This window comes from Aotus nancymaae, unplaced genomic scaffold (assembly GCF_030222135.1).
Source record: "Aotus nancymaae isolate 86718 unplaced genomic scaffold, 86718_ANA_hifiasm-v0.15.2.pri h1tg000059l, whole genome shotgun sequence".
Taxonomy (NCBI): domain Eukaryota; kingdom Metazoa; phylum Chordata; class Mammalia; order Primates; family Aotidae; genus Aotus; species Aotus nancymaae.
The window spans coordinates 27,624,144-27,646,006 of NW_026988473.1; the positions used below are offsets into that span (position 1 = coordinate 27,624,144).

At 46.6% G+C, this 21,863-nt stretch overlaps 1 protein-coding gene across 4 annotated transcripts in view; it reads right to left on the bottom strand.

Moving 5' to 3' along the window:
- The window catches only part of KIAA1549L (KIAA1549 like), a 288,955-nt gene that overhangs the window by 13,488 nt on the left and 253,604 nt on the right, over positions 1-21,863 (bottom strand). For all 4 annotated transcript variants that reach the window (XM_064365044.1, XM_012452311.2, XM_064365043.1 and 1 more), the window contains 4 exons: positions 20,927-21,277; positions 8,892-8,989; positions 6,103-6,251; positions 4,377-4,528 (listed from right to left, as the gene is read on the bottom strand). In XM_064365044.1, the coding sequence (XP_064221114.1) occupies positions 4,377-4,528; positions 6,103-6,251; positions 8,892-8,989; positions 20,927-21,277 (750 nt within the window). The remainder of the gene's footprint in view (positions 1-4,376; positions 4,529-6,102; positions 6,252-8,891; positions 8,990-20,926; positions 21,278-21,863) is intronic.

The window sequence follows — 21,863 nt, forward strand, 5'->3', positions numbered from 1 at the left end:
TTGACCAGGATGGTCTCGATCTCTTGACCTCGTGATCCACCCGCCTCGGCCTCCCAAAGTGCTGGGATTACAGGCGTGAGCCACCGCGCCCGGCCACTATTATTATTTTTAGAGATGATGTCTCACTCTGCCATCCAGGCTGGAGTGCAGTGGTACAGTCATAGCTCACTGCAGTCTCAAACTCTGGGGCTAAAGTGATCTTCCTGCCTTAGCCTCCTGAGTAGCTGGGACTACAGGTGGGTACCACCACGCCCAGCTCTTGGTTATCTTATTCATATAAGCACAATCCAGCAAACAGAACTGTTTATGGACCCCAGAGGAACCGAGGGGTTTATTATTAATAATAATAACTAATATTGATTGATCCCTGTACTAAGGATTTTCCAAACATTATCTCATTTAGTTCTCAAAGCAATAACCTAAGGGGTAGGTATTGTTATCCTTACTATGCAGACGAGGAAACTGAAGAGTGCCACAGTCTAGGGTGACAAGCTACCAAGACATGCTCTGCAGAGGTCTGTCTGGCTCTAAGAGCTGGAATTAATCACTGCATTACAGTGTCTTGAATCTGGGATATGATTTTGGTTTCTTGAAAAATTTTTCTCTTCATCAAAAGTGGAAGACACAGAGTTCTATGCTTAAAATATGTAAACTTCCAGGAATAAGGACAAGTCAGTAATTTTGAATTTAGAGTCAATTCTCCCACAGAAACAGTGGCACATACAGGGATGCTGTTCCAGAGTAGTCCACAAAAGACCTTCATACCCCATGATGTTAGTTGGAACACTACAGAATAAGCACTCACGGACAACAGAGGCACAGAGTGCTATGGTGAACGAAGTATGTGTGGGAGGACTGGGCAGCTTAGGTGAGTTTGGAAGTTGAACAGGGTACCTCCAGGAAGACGTGGCATTCTGGGCAAAGGGAAAATCAAATGCAAATCATCAAATCAAAATGTATGGGAGCGCTGATGGCACTGGCTTCTGCCATCACACTGGCTGAAGCAGGGCTGCGCGGCTAGGGGTGCACACTCCATGGAGCCAGTGAGAGCCCCGCCCCTTCTGAATTGGAGCAGGAGCTCCCCCAGATGCTGCTGCAGCCACCCAAACGTCAGCTGCAGACCCAGGCCTCCTGCTCTATGGAGTAAGCAAGAGCCCTGCCCTCCTGGGTGGGGCAACAGCTATCCAAAGTGTGCTGTCGATTCGAGCCTCCCTGTGGTCTTGGAGAGGGCCAGGAACAGGCAGGTATCTGCCCTGGGTGCAGCTATAACCACCCCACCCACAGCTGCAGACTGGGCCTCCCCCTCCATGGAGCAGGCAGGAACTAGGGATAAGCTGGAATCCTGCCCCTTCTGAGATGGCAGGGCTGGAGCTCCCCAGGTACAGCTCCAATCACCCTCCCAGGCACAAGACTGGGCATCAGCCTGCATCCTCAGCATCTTGGGAAGGCACCTCCCTCCCTGCTGCCTTGGAGGTGTCTGCTTCTACTGCCTGGCCTCTCTCCTCTCCCTGCACAGGCTCTGATTTCTGAGTGGGGTTGCAGCCAAGCCCCCAGGGCCATGAATGGCAAGGGGTGGGGTGGACAGACAGACTCCTGGGCAATGGGCAAGTGACTCACTTGCTTACTGCTGAACACCAGTGCTCAGAATTGTACAGAGCAAGAGCAGGGAGTCTCAGAACCTGGGCTTCTGAGGAGCATAGTTTGAAAATCTCTGAAGAATGATCAGCTGGGAGCAAATATCTGAGAAGGAAGCTACCACCTTCCCTTTCCCTGCATTTCAAATTCAGCTAACTGTACTTGCTGTGGCTGAGAGAGTCAATGTCCAACTCTTGAGACCCCTCTGCTCTGTGGTATCAAGATTGTTGGTGCTGGTGGCTGGGACAGGCAAGGGATACTTGATCCCACTGGCGTATCCTCAGGGCAATATTCAGCAGTAGGGCAGAAGCAGGGAAGATGAGGAGATGAGAAACTCTTCATCCCTTATATTAGATGCAGGCTGGAGCCATCATACCTTTCCTGCCAAAATTCAGGGCTGGCACGTAAAACTACTTCCCTAGCCAGTGCCCATGGCAGACATCACCAACTGGATCACAGCAGTTTCCTGCTGAGCCTGGAAGCCCCTCTCAATCCTTCTCCATCTGGCACCAAGGACAAAACCTATTTGTCATCCCAGGTCCAAGTGATTTTATCCAAGCTAGCTCCTGGGATCAGGAAGGTCTGAAATCCAAATGCTGGTGGGGGACTTTTTTCTTTCTCACATAGATGGGGAAGGTGTGCATGATTCCTGGACCCTTCTCAAGCTGACAACTAGTCTCTCTGAGCTTTCTGCACTTACTTTCATGAGCTATAAATCACCCCTTTCACCTTGCTCATTTCATGGGCACGCCTCCCTGCTTAATTGCAGGTGATAATTGGGCTCCAGGAAAGACCCAATTAGGCTGCAGCAATCATCTTCCTCTTAATTAAAAATAAATAACTAATAGGACACTGTTCTCCTTCACACTGTGGGAGGTGAGCCCAGAAAGATCAGTCCAGTCATCGTGGCAGGAAGGTTACATTTCCATTTGCTTGGTTCCTTTACCTTCATCTTTAAGGCAATTGTGAACCCAAACGTGTCTAGATGTAGCTATAAGCCTGGCCAAATGATCATCTGTAAGCGTCTTGAACACAGGGGTCAAGGTTTTGGAAAATACCTCTACCAACTCCGGTTGGTGCCCAGTGTTATACTCCACGCAGCTGCAGGTTTACTGCCTAAGTAGTTCAAGTTAAACATTGTCTACTTTCTGAAAAGTCTAGATAACAACTTTCAGATGAAGTGGGATTACAAAATCAATAACCTCTGAATGATCAAATCATATCCAGTGATATCGGCTGCATGGAACAGCAGAGAATGACAACACAAAAAAGGCCCCCAAACAATAAAAACAGATGCCATAAAGTGCCACGTTCAGATTCACAGACTGAACAGCAGGGAATCCCTCTAGTTCCTCTCTTAGAGCTTATTTATTCCAAGTTTACAAACAACTCTGATTGCAGATAAGCCTCATTTGCAGATAATGGCACATGATGCAAAAGCACACTTAAGGGTGAGCATATTATGAGATGTGGGGACATTGACAGTAATATCGAGTGCCCGCTGGAGTCCCTGCTAGAAGCAAGGTCAGAAAAAATATATATTGAGCCATGATAGTAACTCAAAAAATTATAGTAGTTGGGAGATATTCGACAATATAAGGGCAATAATTCTACAAGCCATGAGAGCTCATCCTACAAATGCCATTTGAGTATAATGAGGCATCATAAGGATACTGAATCATTCATAAAAGGCAAATTACATTGTATATTCTTTTAAAGGAGAAGAGGGAAGATAGCATTCACTTCAGAAATATTTTTATGCTAAGCTACGTATATTTTTAAATGTTTTGGAAATTAAAGAGGTAAGCTTTGGTCATCTGGAAAATTAATATGTGGAGTAATGTAGTAATTCGGTCCTGGATTTTCTTTTTTTTTTTTTTGAGACAGAGTCTCACTCTATTGCCCAGGCTGGAGTGCAGTGGCGCGATCTCGGCTCACTGCAACCTCTGCCTCCTGGGTTTAAGTGATTCTCCTGCTTCAGCTTCCCGAGTAGCTAGGATTACAGGCACCTGCCACCACATCCAGCTAATTTTTGTGTTTTTAGTAGAGAAATGGTTTCACCATCTTGGCCAGGCTGTTCTCGAACTCCTGACCTCAGGTGACCCTCCTGCCTCTGCCTCCCAAAGTGCTGGGATTACAGGCGTGAGCCACCGCACCCAGCCTAGTCTTGGATTTCTAATGCTTCATTTTCTGATATATCTTCTAAAATTTTACAGAATTTTATGCTAAAAGAAACAAATTTAATAAAAGCTTTGGAGTCAGACAGGTACAGGTTTGAATTCTGTCCTTGGCACTTCCTTACTAGCTGTGTGACCTTAGCTAAGTGGCATCCCCGATTTCCTCATCTGCAAAATGGGAGTACTCATGGGAATGATAAAACCTACCTGATAAGACTAAGAAAGATTAAATAATATAAACAAAACATCTGACAAGGCGTCTGGTAGATAGATAGAAAATAATCAACAAATGGTAGATATTATTATAAAAATTAACTTGACTAAGGTTGTCCCACTAGGAAGAGGTGGAAACTGGACTAGAAGGCAGGTCTCAAGCTCCTCTGTCAAGGGGACATCCCCTCTCACCACACTGTCTATCTCCTTTAAAATGGCTGACTTTAGTCATCCGGTTACTGGGAGGGAGGCTGAGATAACAAAACCCTCAGCCTCAACCTTTTATCCCATTTACTCCTTGGTGTGTGTTACGCAGGTGAAGGTTTATGAGGGAAAGAGCAACGGTCTCACCGAATCTGCCCACTGGCTCGGGAGCTCATTCTCTCCTGCATAGGACATCCAGGCCTGGTTCCTGTAGGACGAGGGAGGCGTCGGGATGAAGTAGCCGGTGAAGCCAGGTCTGTTGGCAGCTGGGATGGCGAACACCGCCGGCACCGTATTACCTGGCATAGAGGAAATGGAGGAGGTGGGTTAAGAGAGGCTGATGTGCGGGATCCAGCCACCCAAGAGCCAAATAAAGTCAGTTTTATTGGCTCCCTGGCTGGCTGCTGGATTTGAAGCCTCATGAAATCAGGTCTGAGCTGATGTAGCAACAGAGGCGTGTGGGATGTGGCGGAGGAAACCTGGTCTTCTTTCTTTGTGGACCTCTTCTAGAGCCACTGTGCACAGCTGGGGAGGTGGTGTACTGCTCAAGAGCACCTGGCCTAGAGGCCAAGTGGGGCTGAAGTCCAGCCAGTGTTCTCTTTGTCACAGGCGGAGTGTGTACTCACCTGGGGCAAGAAAGCCTTTTTCTAAATTCGCCAAATCCAGCAGTAGTGCTCTGGACTTCTCCCTTCTTCTCATCCCCTGAAGAGGGAGTTGTGGGCCCAGCCAGCACCCCACCCACTAGGCCTGCATCTGCCCAGGCCTGGGGAAGCTAGGGAAGCAGAGGAGGACTCTGGCATTGGCTCTGGCTAGGGGATGAGAGGACAAAGGTCTCCAGGGGCGGGAGGAGAAGCAGACCTCCACTTGCCACGCAGCCTCACTCACCCTCGCAGTCAGAACGAGAGGGCATCATCTGCTGGGACTCAGTCCTGGCTTTCTAGAGACGTGATGGTCCAACTCCCCCTCCCATCCCAACACCCCTGACCTGCCAGCAAGAGGAAGTAACACCGTAGTGTCCAGGTGTTTTCCTCCCAAGAGAATGTGTGTTTTAAAAGAGCCAAGAAAAAGAACCAAAAGAAATGGACTTCACTGGTGGAATTTCTAGACACCATGAATGCTTTAGTAAGTGTTGGCAACTGGGTGCTTGCAGTTTTAGCCTAAAAGGTATGGTTTAAATAAACTAAGAAACCAATTAGGTCACGTACAAACCTCAATGTTCATTTCAGCATTGTTTGTTATAGCAAAAACTGGAAACTACCATTATGTCCATCAATAGGGAAAAACATAAACTGTGGCTTATCATGGAATACCACATGGCAGTTTAAATGAATGAACTAGATCAATATAGTATGTGTATAGCAACCTGGAGAAATTTTTAAAACGATGTTAAATAGAGAAAGTACAAAAGGAAATGTATGCCATGATATCATTTATGTAAATTTAAAATACATTAAACGTTAATGTATACTGTTTTATATATATATATATATATATAATGTGGCAAAGGATTAAAACCTATCACTTGAGGCCTGGGATTACCTTTTGGGAGAAGGGGAATGAGATGGGGGTGGATGGGTGTATCTGGAATGCTTTAAAGATAAAACCAAAAACACTTGAACTGAAGTTTGGCAAAATGTTAACATACATGCTGACTTTCGCATAACTTGGTATCTTGCCCGATTTCAGATCTTTTAAAGAAAAAAACCAGTAGCTCTTTTAGCTGGGGCTCCTGAAGATATGAGGGGATCCAGAAATGCAGTGGCTGTGATTCCTGAGGGTGGTGGCTGGAAAGAGATTGGATTTGGGGCTTGCGGGAGGACAGGGCACAGCAGTAGGGTTGGGGGGCACACTGGGCTTTTCCCCTTTTGCCCACCTGAGTAATTTAAAGCCGACTGATCCAACTGTGCCACGGACACGGGGCCTCTGGACATCTGTGTGAAGGAGGCGCTGTCGTGCAGCTGGGTGGGCTCGGGCCCTGCCGACTCGGACATTCTGGTCTTGCTGCCGATGTCTGAGGTGGATCTAGATGGGGCAGAGGGATTGTGTTAGTGCTGTCCCAGACCTCATGTGGCGGCCCAGGCAGGAATGTGCCCCGTCATCTTTAGGCGTGGACAGCTGCCTACAAGCCTCATGAGGGTGGGACTCCCAGGACCGGATTCATCCCCAGATAACAAAGGGCCTTCTAGGGGCGTCAGCAGGGCAGGGACACCTAGACTTGTAGCAGCTGTCATGGCCTGAGCTGGAATCATTTTCAGATGGTCAAGGTCAGTTCTCCCTTAAGGGTGGCTCTCGTGTCTCTGGGTGGTAGAATATTTAATTTCCACATAAAAGAAGAAAAGCAATTAGTTCTGGGTATTAGCTGGGGACGGTGGACCCAGGAGGTGATGACATCAGCAGCAGCCAATGGGAAGACTCTGCCTGGAGTGTGTGGTTGCTCCCTTCTCACACCCAGGACAGCTGGGGAGCCACAGTCCCTGTTCCTAACTGGCAGGAAGCACCAAGCCTAAGACTGGGAAGCTGGGCTGCTCCAGGGAGCAGTGGGCATTCTCACTGACAGAACTGTTTTTTGGTCCCTGAGCAACCAGACAATCAAGCCCATTTAACACATCCCTATTTCCACTTGGTGCTCAGACAGCCGGGTAAGAAGAGGGCAGCCTGAGCTCTGCAGACGCGGACATCTCCTGGGTTTCCAAAGGGTCCTTCAGCCACAGACCATTCTCCCTCACCAGCATCACCCGTTGCCTGAGGCAGTTTCGCAGAGGGACTTCAGGCTCCCCTAAAATTAGCCTAGTGGGAAACAGGCAAAGACAGCTGCAGCAGGTCTGGCCCCCCACAGGGCTACCCTCTGAGCAGAGCAGTGGCTGTCACAGAGCAAATGACAGCCACAGTAAGGGAGAGTATGGAAGGCAGAAATCTGGGTTCCAACTACCTTCCCTTTCATTATTTTTATTTATTTATTTATTTTGAGACAAGGTTTCACTCTGTCACCCAGGCTAGAGTGCAGTAGCACAATCTCAGCTCACTGCAACCTCTGCCTCCTCGGTTCAAGTGATTCTTTCACCTCAGCCTCCCAAGTAGCTGGGATTACAGGTGCGTGCCACTACACCCACCTAATTTTTGTATTTTTGGTAGAGATGGGGTTTCACCATATTGTCCAGGCTGGTCTTGAACTCCTGGCCTCAAATGATCCACCAGCCTCAGCCTCCCAAGGTGCTGGGATTACAGGCATGAGCCACTGTGCCCAGCCTACCTTCCCTTTCCAAGCCTGTTTCCTCATCTGTACAACAAAAGGGGTAGACAAACTCATCTCAAAGGTTCCTTCCTGGTCTAATCCTGAGTTTATATAAAGGGCATAAAGGGCAGTACCCCCTGATATGTGGCAAGATGATAGCAAATGGTGTGGAAGGGGCTGGGAGGAGACAGGTGGTGGAAGAAGAAATAAATTGATGCTGGCCATCAGTAAACCTCCCACAAATGGCTGGTATGAGGCCCCTCCAATCCAGGACTCTCGGAGTAACTGAGAAGCCGCCTGCTATTCTCCTAGGAGGGTCCAGTGTGGAGGCTGTATGATGTGACCATTCATCAGGGTGGGGTCTCCCTTCCTTTCTCCCTCCCTCCCTCCCTCTGCCTGCTTGTTCCCATAGCCCTGGCTTCCCACACGATGTTCCAGGCATCTGCTACTTGTTCAAAAAACCCCTTCTGGGAAAATTTGAGTTCTGCCCCATAAGCAATTCTGAGACCCCTTTCAGGGGAATCCCAGAGCTTCTGAGATCACCTAGGCCACTGTGCTCATGTTACAGACAGAGAGAGACAGGGGCTGGAGAGGTGAGGCCACTTGCTGGGGCTGCACAGCAGGTCAGGGTCTGCTGCTTTCCACCAGGCTTGGCTGGCAGCATGAGGTGACACCTACGCCACTCCACATTCTAAACCACGGGCAATGAGAGCAGGGTCTCTCCCGAGGGAAACTCCTATTTTTCTTTCCCATTCACTAAAGCCCAGACCCATGGTTCACAGACAGGTGTGATTTGTGTGTTGGAGGAGGCTGGAGTAGGAAGGCCAGGACAGTGGTCCATGTGTACCCCAGGGCACAGTTCTAGCCTTTCCCAGTGCTCAGGGCTTTTGTCCTTCTTGCCCATCCCTATTAAAAACATGCATTTGTTATATTTTCATAGAGCAAAGATATGCTTAACATATGCATTGCAATGGAGATATCTGATTTCATACGCTTCCAGTCTCTCCCTCTTGGAAGTCAAGAGTTGGGGTGGGTGCTCAGACATGCCTGCCCCTCCCTGGCTTCTCAGACACCACCCCTCAATAACCAAATGACTTCTGGTAGCAGCCATGGTGCTGTGGTGACCTGAGCTGGAGTCATTTTTAGATGTTCAAGGTCAGGGTCTAGGGCTTCCCAGGTATGGGGCAGTTGACCTTGGGCTTCTTCAACTGTGGGTTCTCAAGAACGTTCTGATTAAAAAGCACAAAAGCACCGTGATCTGTTGATTCGTGGTGCTCGGGGCACCACAGGCACGTGGTTGCCTGTATAGGTGACACACCCTGAATGGGCAGAGCATGAAGGAAGTTTGCTGGTGCTTTTGTTAGGTCAGGGTACACAGGACTGACTCGTTTCCAAATACTCCAAACAAAGCAAAGAAAGGAATGTGTTACCGCCTGAGAGAAGCGACAGCCACAGGACCAGTCCGAGGAGGTACAGGTGGCGGCGGTGAGCCCATGACCATCTCAGGAAGCTGGGAAAACCTGTAAGCCTGTGAAAGAGACAAGTAAAAGAGAGAGAGCTGTTAACATTCAGGGTCAGCCAGCACACAGGTTCTTCGTGTTTAAGGAGGAAGCAAACTTCCAAGGGTCAGACCTCCTTACTCAGACTTTTTTCTAAGATCCTCCCTACCATGTTTCCAGTCACCTCTTCCACTGTGCCTCCCATCACTCTCCACCTCGCTGGGGCCGCCGTACTTACAGGGCCCTTCCACCATCTGAGAACACGCCAAGTTCTATCTCACTTTGGGCTTTTCTTCCACCTGGGTGCTTTCCTCACAGTTCTTCCCAGGGCTCCATGTTTCGTTTCATTCATCCAGCCCCATACTCCCCTAGAGCCCCATTTATCTATTTTTCTTCATGGCAATGATCACTCTTTGACATTGTTTATTTATGATCTGCCACCAACTACAGTGCAATAAGGGCAAGGATTTTGTTGTCAGAGATATCCTTATACCTGGAACAGTGCCTGGTATATAACAGGTGATCAATAAACGTTAGATGATTAAATGGATGAATTATTGTGTTTTACTTTCTCTCAAGGGACAGCAGGTTTAGTGGAGAAAAGCAATGGACTCGGAGTCAGGAGGTAGGTGTGAAGGTCCTGATGAACAGACTTGTTAAGTCCTTAAGCAACTCAAGTGTGACCTTTCTGCACCTCTTCTGAAATGGGGACAACAATGCTTGCTCAGAGGGCTGCTGAGAAGATCAGGCAAGTCCGTGTGTGTGTGTGTGTCTTTTGCAATCTATAAAGCACTATTCAAAGATAAAAGACTGGAACTGTCACCAAAAAAGTGAAGACTTTTATCGACATATGAGGGGATAAAAGCAAAACAGACAGAGACCGACAGGATTAAAAAGAGCCAGGCCACAGCCTCCTTTAGCAAGAGAAAATCCAGAAATGTTCTGAGAAGACAAAGCTTTACTTGAGCTTCTCATCCATTTCTTTCTTCAGGTATTATGCCCATCAGATCTCTCAAGGAAGACGATGATAGGATTTTAAACCTGAAGGCATCAGGACAAAAAAACAGAAGCACAGGGAGTCCACAAACAGGATTCTGTTTGAGAATGAGGTCTTCTCCCTCCAGGTTTATGGCAGACTACATCTTCATAAGGCCAACCCACTCAGTAACAGTGAGGTCCTGGAAAAAAAATACTTTTCAATGCAGTGTGAATCTGCAAGATGTCAGGGAAATCGCAAAGGAGTATCCCCCTACCCCACACCTCAGCAAACTAAAGCAAAACCATGAGCTGAAACCAGAGGTGGAAATACGGAGTGGTAAGCAAATATGAATGGTGGAGTGGCCTGGAAGACAAACGCCGTATTGGCAGTTGATGAAGAGATCAAGCCTTGGAACAGGACAAGGTGAGGTGGCTGAACCTCAGGCACTCACCTCCAACACAAAAGGAGGCTAGCACTGGTCCCTTCTAGGGAGTGGGGATGGATGGCAATGCTCCAAGCTCAGGCAGAAGCAATTGCAAATCCTCTTTGGAGGAGAATATCCCTAAAGTAGGCCCTCGGGATTAGCATAGATTAGGATGACGCAAATGGAGCTCATCATCTAAGACCATCAACATACCAGAAAAGAGAAGTTAAAGACAGTGGAAAAAACACACAAGATTTAGACCTTTAAGGACTTTAGAGCTCAGAATTTCCAGACACAAGACAAAAAATAACAATGAAAGAAATGTTTTTTAAAAGTAATTCACCAGAGGCTGGGCGAGGTGGCTCACGCCTGTAATCCCAGCACTTTGGGAGACCGAGGTGGGCGGATCACCTGAGGTCAGGAGTTCTAGACCAGCCTGACCAACATGGAGAAACCCTGTCTGTACTGAAAATACAAAATTAGAGATCGAGACCATCCTGGTCAACATGGTGAAACCCCATCTCTACTAAAAATACAAAAAATTAGCTGGGCATAGTGGCGCATGCCTGTAATCCCAGCTACTCAGGAGGCTGAGGCAGAATTGCCTGAACCCAGGAGGCGGAGGTTGCAGTGAGCCGAGATTGCGCCATTGCACTCCAGCCTGGGTAACAAGAGTGAAACTCCGTCTCAAAAAAAAAAAAAAAAGAAAAGAAAATACAAAATTATCTGGGTGTGGTGGCAGGTGCCTGTAATCCCAGCTACTTGGGAGGCTGAGGCAGGAGAATCGCTTGAACCTGGTAGGCAGAGGTTGCGGTGAGCCGAGATAGCACCATTGCACTCCAGCTTGGGCAACAAGAGCGAAACTCTGTCTCAATAATAATAATGATAATAATTGACCAGAAAGATAGATACTATTAGAAATGAACCAGCAGATTTGAAAAAGAAGAGAACTTTCAGAAGTGAAACATGATTATTAAAATATTCAATGTAGAGGAAGTAAATAATAGATTAATCACAAATAGAGAATTAAGAAACTAGAATATGGAATTAGGGAAATTACTAAGAATGATGCCCAATGGGCCGAGAAGATAGAGAAATACAAGACATGGAGGATAGGATGAGCAGGTCTAACATGCAGCTAAGCAAACTCCCAAACGAGAGAAGATGGAAAACAAAGGTGAGTATTTGAAGAAGCAATGGCTAAAAATTTTCCGGAGTTGATAAAATAAGTAAATTAATAATCCCAAGTAGGATCAATAAAATAATGAAACACACATCTAGATACACTGCAGTGAAACAGTAGAATACCAAGGGCAAAGAGAAGATCTTAAAAGCAGCCCAAGACAAAAGGCGTATCACCTACAAAGGGATGGCAGTGACACTAACAAATGACTTCTCATTAGCCCCCAGAAGACATGGAATGCAAAGTGCTCAGTCAGCCTAGAAGTGTGTCAACAATACTATCTTTCTAGAACAAGAACGAAAAAACATCTGCCCAGATCTAGAAGTATTGACTGAATCAATATGGAAAGTTATGTTACTGTGCTGCATTTCCTTGTTGTTGTTGTTTTTCTTTTTTTGAGCATCAGTAAACAACATATGTTAAGGTAGCATTCAGAGAACCAAATCTTCAGTTCCACTACATCCTAAACTCCTTGGAGTACGGTAACCATGTCTGTCTTATTACAGCCGTCCTTCATTACCAAGCAAAATATCTTGCACCTAGCCGTGTTAAGTAACTATTTTCTGAATGAATGTTGAGTGAACAAGGATTCAGGCTGTTACCTTGATTTAGCCATTCACTTTCTCTGGACATGCCATTCAGCCTTTCTGAGCCTTGTTTTTGTTTTGTCTTCCTTGTGAGATAAGGCATTGGCCTGTCTCACAAGCTTCCAAACGTTTCTTTAACCATGACACCATTCCAGCACACCCTAATACACAGACAGATGAAAGCGGAGCTTCTCTGAATTTGGGGAGGAGGTGCCCTGGTGAACTTGACCCTTCACTTACTTACCTGTGTAATGACCCCCTGAGGACATCCCTGGACCCTGAGGAGGTTCTAGAGACAGTTAGCAAATCCGTGTCCTGGAGGTCCTTCCAGCTTTACCCTTCATGATTATCAATAAACCAAGTGAGGCACTTCTTTCCCAAAACAGACAAAGGAGATTTACAGCCCCTCTTCTGTCTTCTGGCCTCTCATACTATTCAGCAGAGGAGACAGACAACCTATTTTTATCTCAGGTTCTTGGAAGGCTTATCCTGTAGTCAGCAGAGTTTCCCAGCCAAGAAAAGGCTTTCTATGCCTATGGATGTCCTATTAGCAGTTCACCAAGAGAACTGATTAAAAGTTCTGAACTTGTGACAAGCAGCAAGGGAATTCCCTTCTTGAAGATTTTGCCAGGTACAAAGCAAGATGGCACAGGAGATCAGGCAGTCCCTTTTAGGCTGTATCCTCGGGGCCCCAGGGCAGCCACAGGAGCCACATAAAACACAGAGGGAGCAGCCTATGCCACACGCTCATGGGTTGAAGGAATCCCATAGGCTGTCTTCTACCCACTCCTGTGCACATTCTAAGTCCTCTTGTCTCTGCCTTCTAGTTCCCTGTCTCATGTATTTGGAACCTGGCTCTCTCCTGGCTGCTCTGTGACAGGAATCCATTGAAAGCTATTGCGCGAAACTGTTGCCAGGTTCCAAGTTCCCAGTTCCATGACGGTGGCTGCAAGGAACACCTAAGGATCTCGTCTTTCGGGGTCCCTGCCCTTGGGCCAGGAAAGAGATCAGAGACTGAGGACTGAAGGTAGTCAGGTTGCAGGTCTCTGAGGCTGAAGGAGGCTGTGTGTGACTGGAATAGGGCATTCTTTGGGCTCTGAAGTTTGGTCGTAACATGGAAGGAAGGGAACCACAGTCCGTTTGAAGTTCTAGTGCTGAGTGTCCCTGGGGAAGGGGTGAGGGGAGTGGGTCAGCGCCATTTTCTCCAGCAATTCCAGTGGAGAGGGAGCCCCGACGAACCCCAGTGCATGCTGGTCCCTCCTGCGCATGTGCATTTCCCCAGGAGGAGGGATCTGGTAAAGGCAAACCTCCAGGGTGGCGCTACAGGGGTGACAGGCTGCAGGGGACAGCCTGCCGTTAGAGGGACAGGTAAAGGGGTCTTAGGCTTTGCATTAGTGGGGAAAGGCCACTGATAGGCCAACGCCAACCCATCCTCCTTAGAAGCCCTTGTCCACTGCCAGCGAGCTAGCCCCAGGGCAGAGTGGATGCTCCAACCTTTCCATAGCTGGTGGCAACTCTGGGTTCCTCTGCATGGTGCCCTTCCACAGCATCGTGCTGACCCTGAGTACCCTGCTCCAGGCAGAACAATGTCCGGCTAGAAATGACTTCACATCCTAGTACAGGAGCCAGACTCTGCTACAAGGATAGTTCTTATTTAGTTGAAAGCGGGGGCTTGGTAATTAAAGTCTAACTTTAAAGTAAAAACCCAGTGCTTATTTTGATCTGTCAATGGAGCAATAATTACTGATGAGGCTTCCAGGCCTCTCATGGGGAATCATAGAAGGTTCAAGCTGGGAAGAGCAGCAGACATGCAGACCACATCCTTTGCCTTAACAGACGGCGATACTGAAGCCCAGAGAGGTCAACTGACTTGTGCAAAATCACACAGCCAATTAAGGACACTGTCTCGCAAATCTGATGTGGCGCACAGGATGTGGGTTTCTAAGTCAGATAAATCTTGGATGAAATCTTGGTTTTGATCCTTACCAGCTGCTTGACTTTGAGCAATTTACTGAACTTCTCTGTACCTGCTTTATTATTAGGTAATGAAGGTAAGAGTATCATGCTTTCATTTCAAAGGCTATTTTAAAGACTAATTTATAAATGAATGTAATATTTGGCACATGGTAGGTACTCAATAAATGATAGTCCCTTCCCTGAGAGATGGAAAAATATTCTGACATAGCACAGATTGAGAATCCCTTATTCAAAATGCTTGGGACCGGAAGTGTTTTGCATTTTTTTCAGATTGTTGGAAAATTTGCATTACTGGTTGAGCATCCCAAATCCAAAACTCCAAAATCCAAGATGCTCCAGGGAGCATTTCCTTTGAGTGTCATGCTAGCACTCAAAAAGTGACATGGATTTGGGATTTTCCAATTTGGGATGCTCAACCAGTAATCATAGTCTTTTTCTTCCACAGTTCTTCAAATCTAGGGCCCTTTCCCTGACCCAGAGAAGGAGTCACAAAAGACTAAGGAGGGCACAAGAGCCAATTCTTATCAGTTTCAAAACCTAAAGCTACTGAATTGCAAGAACCTAGGGTTTTGAATACCTAAGTCCTAAAACATGCAAGGCCTAAGTTTGATGCCATAAACAAGAGATGTCTAAGAAGTGAGGTACATTTAGACCACTCTGTGGATAGGAAGGGGAGGAGAGATGTCAGTGGGCCTGGAAAAGGGGCCGTCTGTCCTGTCTCACCCTGGGGGAAGAGGTGAAGGAGAGGACATAAATAAGTCCCATCAAAATTTGGGCAATCTGAAAGACAAGGGACCTGTCTACCTCTAGGGAAGCGCAGGAATCAGCAACAGCACAAAATTCCCCTTCCCCTGCGGGTGCAGTAGAAGAGTATGGTGTATGGAAGTGGACCAGAAGTGCCTTTAACAGTCCCGTGTGGTGGCAAAGAAGCCACTGGAGAGGCGCAGGGGTGTGTGTGTGTGTGTGTGCGCACGCACGTGCGCATGTGCATGTGTGCTTGAGCAAGAGAGTGATAGAGCAAGGGACAGAGTGAGCTCCCCTGAACACACACACAAGAGTGTGGAAGGGAGGAAGGGAAGAATCTGGGGAGGGCGTGTTGAGTAGGAGAAAGAGGATACAGCTGTGCTCTGCCTGGACGAGCAACCCAAGAAAAGGTGGGAACAAGGGCTTCTCAGGGACACTAGCTGGAGTGGTTAGATGAGGACAAATGGGGACCAGATACTGCAGCCTTCTCCCATCCCCCCGACATCATGAAGGTCCACAGAAAATGCGGAGGAAGAGCCTGAACTGAGACCGAGCTTCTGGCACGTGGAGAAGATCACAGAAAAACACTTACTTTTCTTGCACATCTGAGTTTGCGGGCTGAGATAAGGATTCTCCAGACTTCCTCTCCCACCTTCCCTCTCTCCCTTCTCATGCAGTCTCGCTGTATAAACTGTGGATATTACTATAATGATTTTTCTAAGCTTATAAGGGTACTCATTTGCCAGAGGTGGGGTACTCAGGTGACTTACATAGGAGGATTTCTTAGGGCAGTTCCAAGGCAGAGAGCCCCATTCCCAATCTGGCCCAGGTATTATAGAATGGCCTGCCTTCAAGGACTCCTGTGAGCTGGACCATGCACTGTCAGCAGTGACTGGTGTAGGTCCTCTCATTCCTGCTGTCTTCACTTCATCAAACCACCAAGGACTTTTGTATAACCAGAGGTGGAAGGAGTCCCAGAATAATTGACATTGAATCTCTAATGCCCTGAGCCAGATGGAGTTCAGAACAGATTCAAATTGATTTGGAGAAACAAGAAACTAACATTTTTTTCATTTCTTTCTTTCTTTTTTTTTTTTTTTGAGATGGGATCTTGCTGTGTTGCCCAGGCCAGCCTCAAACTCCTGGGCTCAAGCAGTTCTCCAACATCAGCCTCCTAGTAGCTGGAACTACAGGTGTAGAAATGTAACATTTCTTTAACCTAAGTGTTGTGGCAGAATCAAAGTCATAGCTGATACACCTGCATATCTCATCATTAACAAAGGCTCGGGGGAGTTGTTTTTATGAAGAGAGGAGGAAAAAACCATAAAATTCCCAATTTTACCCTAATGGAGATGCCTCCCTTACTAGGGCAATGATAAGAATGGACAAAACTCCAAATGGGTAAGAAGCTGCTGCTGCTGCCTCTTTCCTTTCCTTTCCTTTTCCTTCCTTCCTTCCTCTCCTCCTCCTTCCTCTTTCCCTCCTCCTCCTCCTTTCTTTTCTTTTCTTTCTTTCCTTCCTTCCTACTTTCCTTTCCTTCCTTTTCCTTTTTCTTCTTTTAATAGAGATACGGTCTTGCTCTGTCACCCAGGCTGGAGTACAGTGGTGTCATCATAGCTCACTGCAACCTTGAACTCCTGGACTCAAGAGATCTCCCAACTCAGCTTCCCAAGTAGCTAGGGCTACAGGTGTATATTACCATGACCAGTCAATTTTTTTCGTAGAGACATCATGTTGCTCAGGGCTTGTCTTACATTCCTGGCCTCAAGCGATCCTCCCACCTCAGCCTCCCAAAGTGCTGGGGTTACAGGCATGAGCCACAAAGCCCAGCTTTGGGTAAGTTTCCTCATAAGAAGATTACACTCCAAAGTTGGGATATCCAAGTTCTCCCAGAGCCCGGAAGATGTCCCTATAAGTCACTTTGGCCACCAGGTAGAAAGAGTGTGGGCTCTGAAGTTAGGCAGCTCTAGGTTCTAACTCCAGTTCTGCCATTTATAGCTCCATAAACTTGGACAAGTTTCTTTACTTCTCCAAGCTTCAGTTTCCTCATTGAGTACTTTGGGATAATACTGATCTCATAGGGCGGTTTTTGGATTAGAAGAGATAATTTCTGTATAGCACTTAGCTGTGTCCAGTAGACAATGGGAGCTCAATAGATGCCAACTGTTGCTGCCGTTGTCATTGCCATGAAGTCCATCTGTAAGGAGTCTAGTGTGGAAGATGTGTTAGCCCTGTTTTCTTTTTTGAAATCCCCTCCTCTGTCACCAACAGAAAGGCTGTAGGATGTTTTCACTCTGCTTGGCACAGATCCATTATGACTGCTAGCAAAACTGGATTGGACATTAGATGTGGAGTCCAATTTTTTTTTTTTTTTTGAGACAGAGTCTGGCTCTGTCACTCAGTCTGGAGTGCAGTGGCATGATGTCGGCTCACTGCAACCTCTGCCTCCTGGGTTCAAGCAATTCTCCTGCTTAAGCTTCCTGAGTAGCTGGGACTACAGGCACGTGCCACCATGCCTGGCTAATTTTTTTTTTTTTTTTAGTAGAGATGAGGTTTCACCATCTTAGCCAGGATGGCCTCAATCTCCTGACTTCATGATCCACCCATCTCAGCCTCCCAAAGTGCTGGGATTACAGGTGTGAGCCATCACGCCCGACCAAGATGTGGAGTCCAATTTCTTCACAGATTCAAGGGGTAACATATGATCAAGAGTCTCCTGAACTGCAGTGCAGAAATCCCGGGCCACCAGCAGTAACCTTTCCATGATATAAATTCTATCAGCCTAGCCTAGTGCATTTAACCACCAGCTTCCAATTATCTTCCGACGGAGCTCAAAGTGCCTCCTCTTTAGAAGACAGAAAGTAATCATAGTTATCATTCTAAATTGCTGCCTTTTCTATGGATTTCCACGTTATCATAGCACAAAGGGACTCTGCATGAGCTTGTGTTAAGAATCATCATTTCTACTCTGTATTGTTAGCTATTTTCTCCATTCCTGAAAATACGGGACCACATGCATTGTTGATAAAGAAGGAAACCTTAATAACAAAAGAACTACCTTCAATAATGTTCTGGTTTGGCCGGGTGTGGTAGCTCATGCATGTAATCCCAGCACTTTGGGAGGCTGAGGCGGGCAGATCACCTGAGGTCAGGAGTTCTAGACCAGCCTGGCCAACATAGTGAAACCCCCTCTCTACTAAAATACAAAAAAGTAGCTGGGCATGGTGGTGCATGCCTGTAGAACCAGCTACTCAGGAGGCTGAGGCACAAGAATCACATGAACCCGGGAGGCAGACGTTGCAGTGAGCCGAGATCGTGCCACTGCACTTGGACTCCAGCCTGGGTGACAGACTGACTCTGTCACAAAAGAAAAAAAAAGTAGTGTTCTGGTTTGATGACCCATCTCTCTGTTGGGTTATTTCACAGTCCTTTTCCACTATAGGTGGCTTCATTTATAAACTATATATAATGCTGACGTTTTTGTCCTCCTTGCCACAAATACTGACCCCCAATTATAGCAAACAGAACCATTTAAGTTTTCATCGTATGTTCCACAATGGATTGTTTTTAGATGGTTTTACAAAATTGAGCTACGATGACTATGGGCCATTGCATCTTCTTACCTGTTGGAAGACTTGATCCAGTTGTCTAAGCCTTTCTCTCTGAAACCCAGAACTCATCCCAGATTCCCAGGAACTGGCATCTACACATGCACAAGGCATTGCCTATTATAGTCTAAGGTTTACAAAACTATGTCTTTTTTAAAAGATATATTATAGACACTATGGTGATGAATGAAATGCAAACTAATTAAAATTGTGATTTCAGTCACAAAAACTTATAACTTCTTGTTTTTTTTCTTTTTTTTTTACTAATATAAAGTGTAAATTACAGAAGCTTTCAGTCATTGGATGCTTTTCAAATATGGAAATGTAATTGCTACTTAACTAACAATCACAATATTCTTTTTTTTTTTTTTTTTTTGAGATGGAGTTTCACTCTTGTTACCCAGGCTGGATCTCAGCTCACTGGATCGTGCAATGGCGCGATCTCAGCTCACTGCAACCTCCGCCTCCTGGGTTCAGGCAATTCTCCTGCTTCAGCCTCCTGAGTGGCTGGGATTACAGGCACGTACCACCATGCCCAGCTAATTTTTTGTACTTTTAGTAGAGATGGGGTTTCACCATGTTGACCAGGATGGTCTCGATCTCTTGACCTCGTGATCCACCCGCCTCGGCCTCCCAAAGTGCTGGGATTACAGGCGTGAGCCACCGCGCCCAGCCTTTTTTCTGAGAAGGGTCTTACCATGTCACCCAGGTAGAAGAGCAGTCTCACAATCTTGGCGCACTGCAACCTCTGCCTCCTGGACTCAAGCAATCCTCCCACCTTAGCCTCCCAAATAGCTGGGACTACAGGCACATGCCACCACGCCTGGCTAACTTTTGTTTAGATGGGGTTTCACCACATTGCCCAACCTGGTCTCAAACTCTTAAGCTCAAGTGATCTCCCACCTCAGCCTCTCAAAGTGCTGGGATTACAGGCATGAGCCGCCATGCCCAGCCCATGACTATTTTTATAGCATTTACTATGTATCTGGCATTCTTACAGTACCTTATATACCTCAACTCATTTAATCTTTACAAGTCTAAGAAGCAGCTTACTTTTCTTATTTGTTTATTGTCACCTGTAAAGAATTTAAGTAACTTCCCCAAGTTACAAAGCCAGGAAGTAGCTGTCAACCTAAATAACAAATAATAGACTTTTTTTTTTTTTTTTTGCCTCTAAAAATAATGATGTTTATTTGGGAATCGGTATTGCAATGGGAAGACACATGCCATAGTAAATGATCTGTGTTCAGGGAAGTAAAGGAAGACAAAGGTTTTTAAAGGAAAAATAAGGAGGATTGCATAATTCTTTTGAGATAATTATCCTCGGCTGCAAAAATCGACAAATATGGTACCAGTCCAAGCCTGAACAGACCATTGCTGGGCAGATGTCCTTGCACAAGTATTTTGTGTGTTGTAAGGTTGCAATGGCTTTTGTGCAAGATTGCAATGTTTGCAGAGGCTTTTGTGATAGTTCTTGTTATCAGGCATTTATACATGAAAACCCTTCCTGCCTGGCCTTCCCTGGCTCTATTTGCCAGGTTTTAAAAATTTGTTATTTTATTTTTTAACACAAGAGATTCCATTCTGAGTCTGTCAACGTTAACCTGGTAGAGCTGAGATTTAAAGTCGAGCCACCTGACTCAAAGCCTGTGTGCTTAACCACCAAGCCACACACCCCTTAGCATGTGGCTCTGAGATGCCTTTTGACATTTAAAATGGGTCTCAGGCTTGAAAGTGTTGGAAATCACCAGTGCTTGAAGAATACGGTCAGCCATTTACAGGAGGGATAGTAGAAAAGGCAATTCATTCTAAAATACATTATGGTTGGACAGAAGGGATTCTCATGCGCATTGCCCACAAGAATCAAAAGCTTAGGCTTTGGATCATGGGTGGAAGATGGGATGACGGGATGAGGGCCCAGCACAATTCATCTCCAGATCCCAAAGTGTCTATCTGTAGAAGCCCCTAAAAGGTCTTTTAGGCCGAGTGACTGTGCCATGGACAGTGTGGTAACCTCTGTGACCTACACGTACACTCCAGATGAGTTCCTGGAACTACAAAGTCTGAAGTAACTGGAAAACCACAAAAAGGGGAAGAATGACCAACCCCTGCGGTGCCCAATTAACTTTGAGACATTCTTCTATTGTTCCTTATTCCCACCTCAACTAAGGCAACTGGACTTTGTAACTGATCTTGGTCAACCTCGTGGCTCAAGACCCTATGACCCCTCCCAGGTTGCAAAAACCGCTCTGAACTGTAACTTTGGTAACTTTCCACTGCCTACCCCAAACCTATAAAACCAATTCCTATCTCACCGTAAACAGCCACGTTGCTCATACGAAGCCTGTTTGGGGGGGTCGCTTCATTTAGAGCATGCGTTTAACAGCCCCTGCTCTGAGTCTCCTGTTGGAACCCACTGGGCAGACTGACCCGATGATGGCAGGCAATGGGATGAATGACTTACCGGCCGGGGCAGGCTGTACTGATACATTTCTGGGCGGTAGGTCGGCACCCACTGCACCCCAGCCCTGGGCCGCGTCATGGTCCCAGGAGCGCTGGTCACCACCTCCGAGTAGGGCAGGTGCTGGGCTGAGCCGTAGGCCTCTTGGTGCCGGCTCTGGCCTGCATGGCCCGCGGATGCCAGGCTGAAGGCTTCCTCCAGCAGCATGTGCATCTGCTGCCTGACCTCGTCGATAGACGGCTGGGAGCTCAGCGTGGAGGTCTCCGAGTGGCCTTTCACTTGCCGAGACCTGGAATAGCCCCGGGGCTCATGAACTCTGTCAATGTTGGTTTCCTCTATGATTTCAGGCTCAGTCTGTGGGAGGAAACAAAGCCCACTGATGTGTTAATTAACTTTCCTTCTCATGAAGGTGCTCTGTAACTTCCTCTAAAACATTCACTTGGACAGGTGCTACTATGCATCTGTGCTAATTTAAAGTATATCCTATGTGGCCTATCCAGGAATTCACACTGCTGGAGTAGTCAGCCAGCACTCAATCAGGAAGGCCACACTCTGGCTATCCAATGCTGCAGGCTCTGCTAGTTAGCATAACAGACATCAGAAATGACTTTCATTGATAACATTAATGGTACTTTCTAAAATATTTTAGAGACATTCCTCACCCTTACGCCTTTGGGTATAAGACCCTGGAATGTCTTGTAATCTATACTTGAGGGGTAGCATGCTAGAAACTCACTCCCTAAATGGTCCTGTGCCCAGCCATTGGCTAAGGAAGTGCTGCTTATCAGAGAGAATAACAAAATCCTGCTTCCAGATCTTAAAGCATGGTGTGCAATCAGAAGCTCTGAGGGCGAGGCCCAGCAATCTGTGCTTTATTAAGCCCTCCAGGAGATTCCAATGCCTGTTCAAGTTTGGAATCCACTGATCTAGAACATTCTAC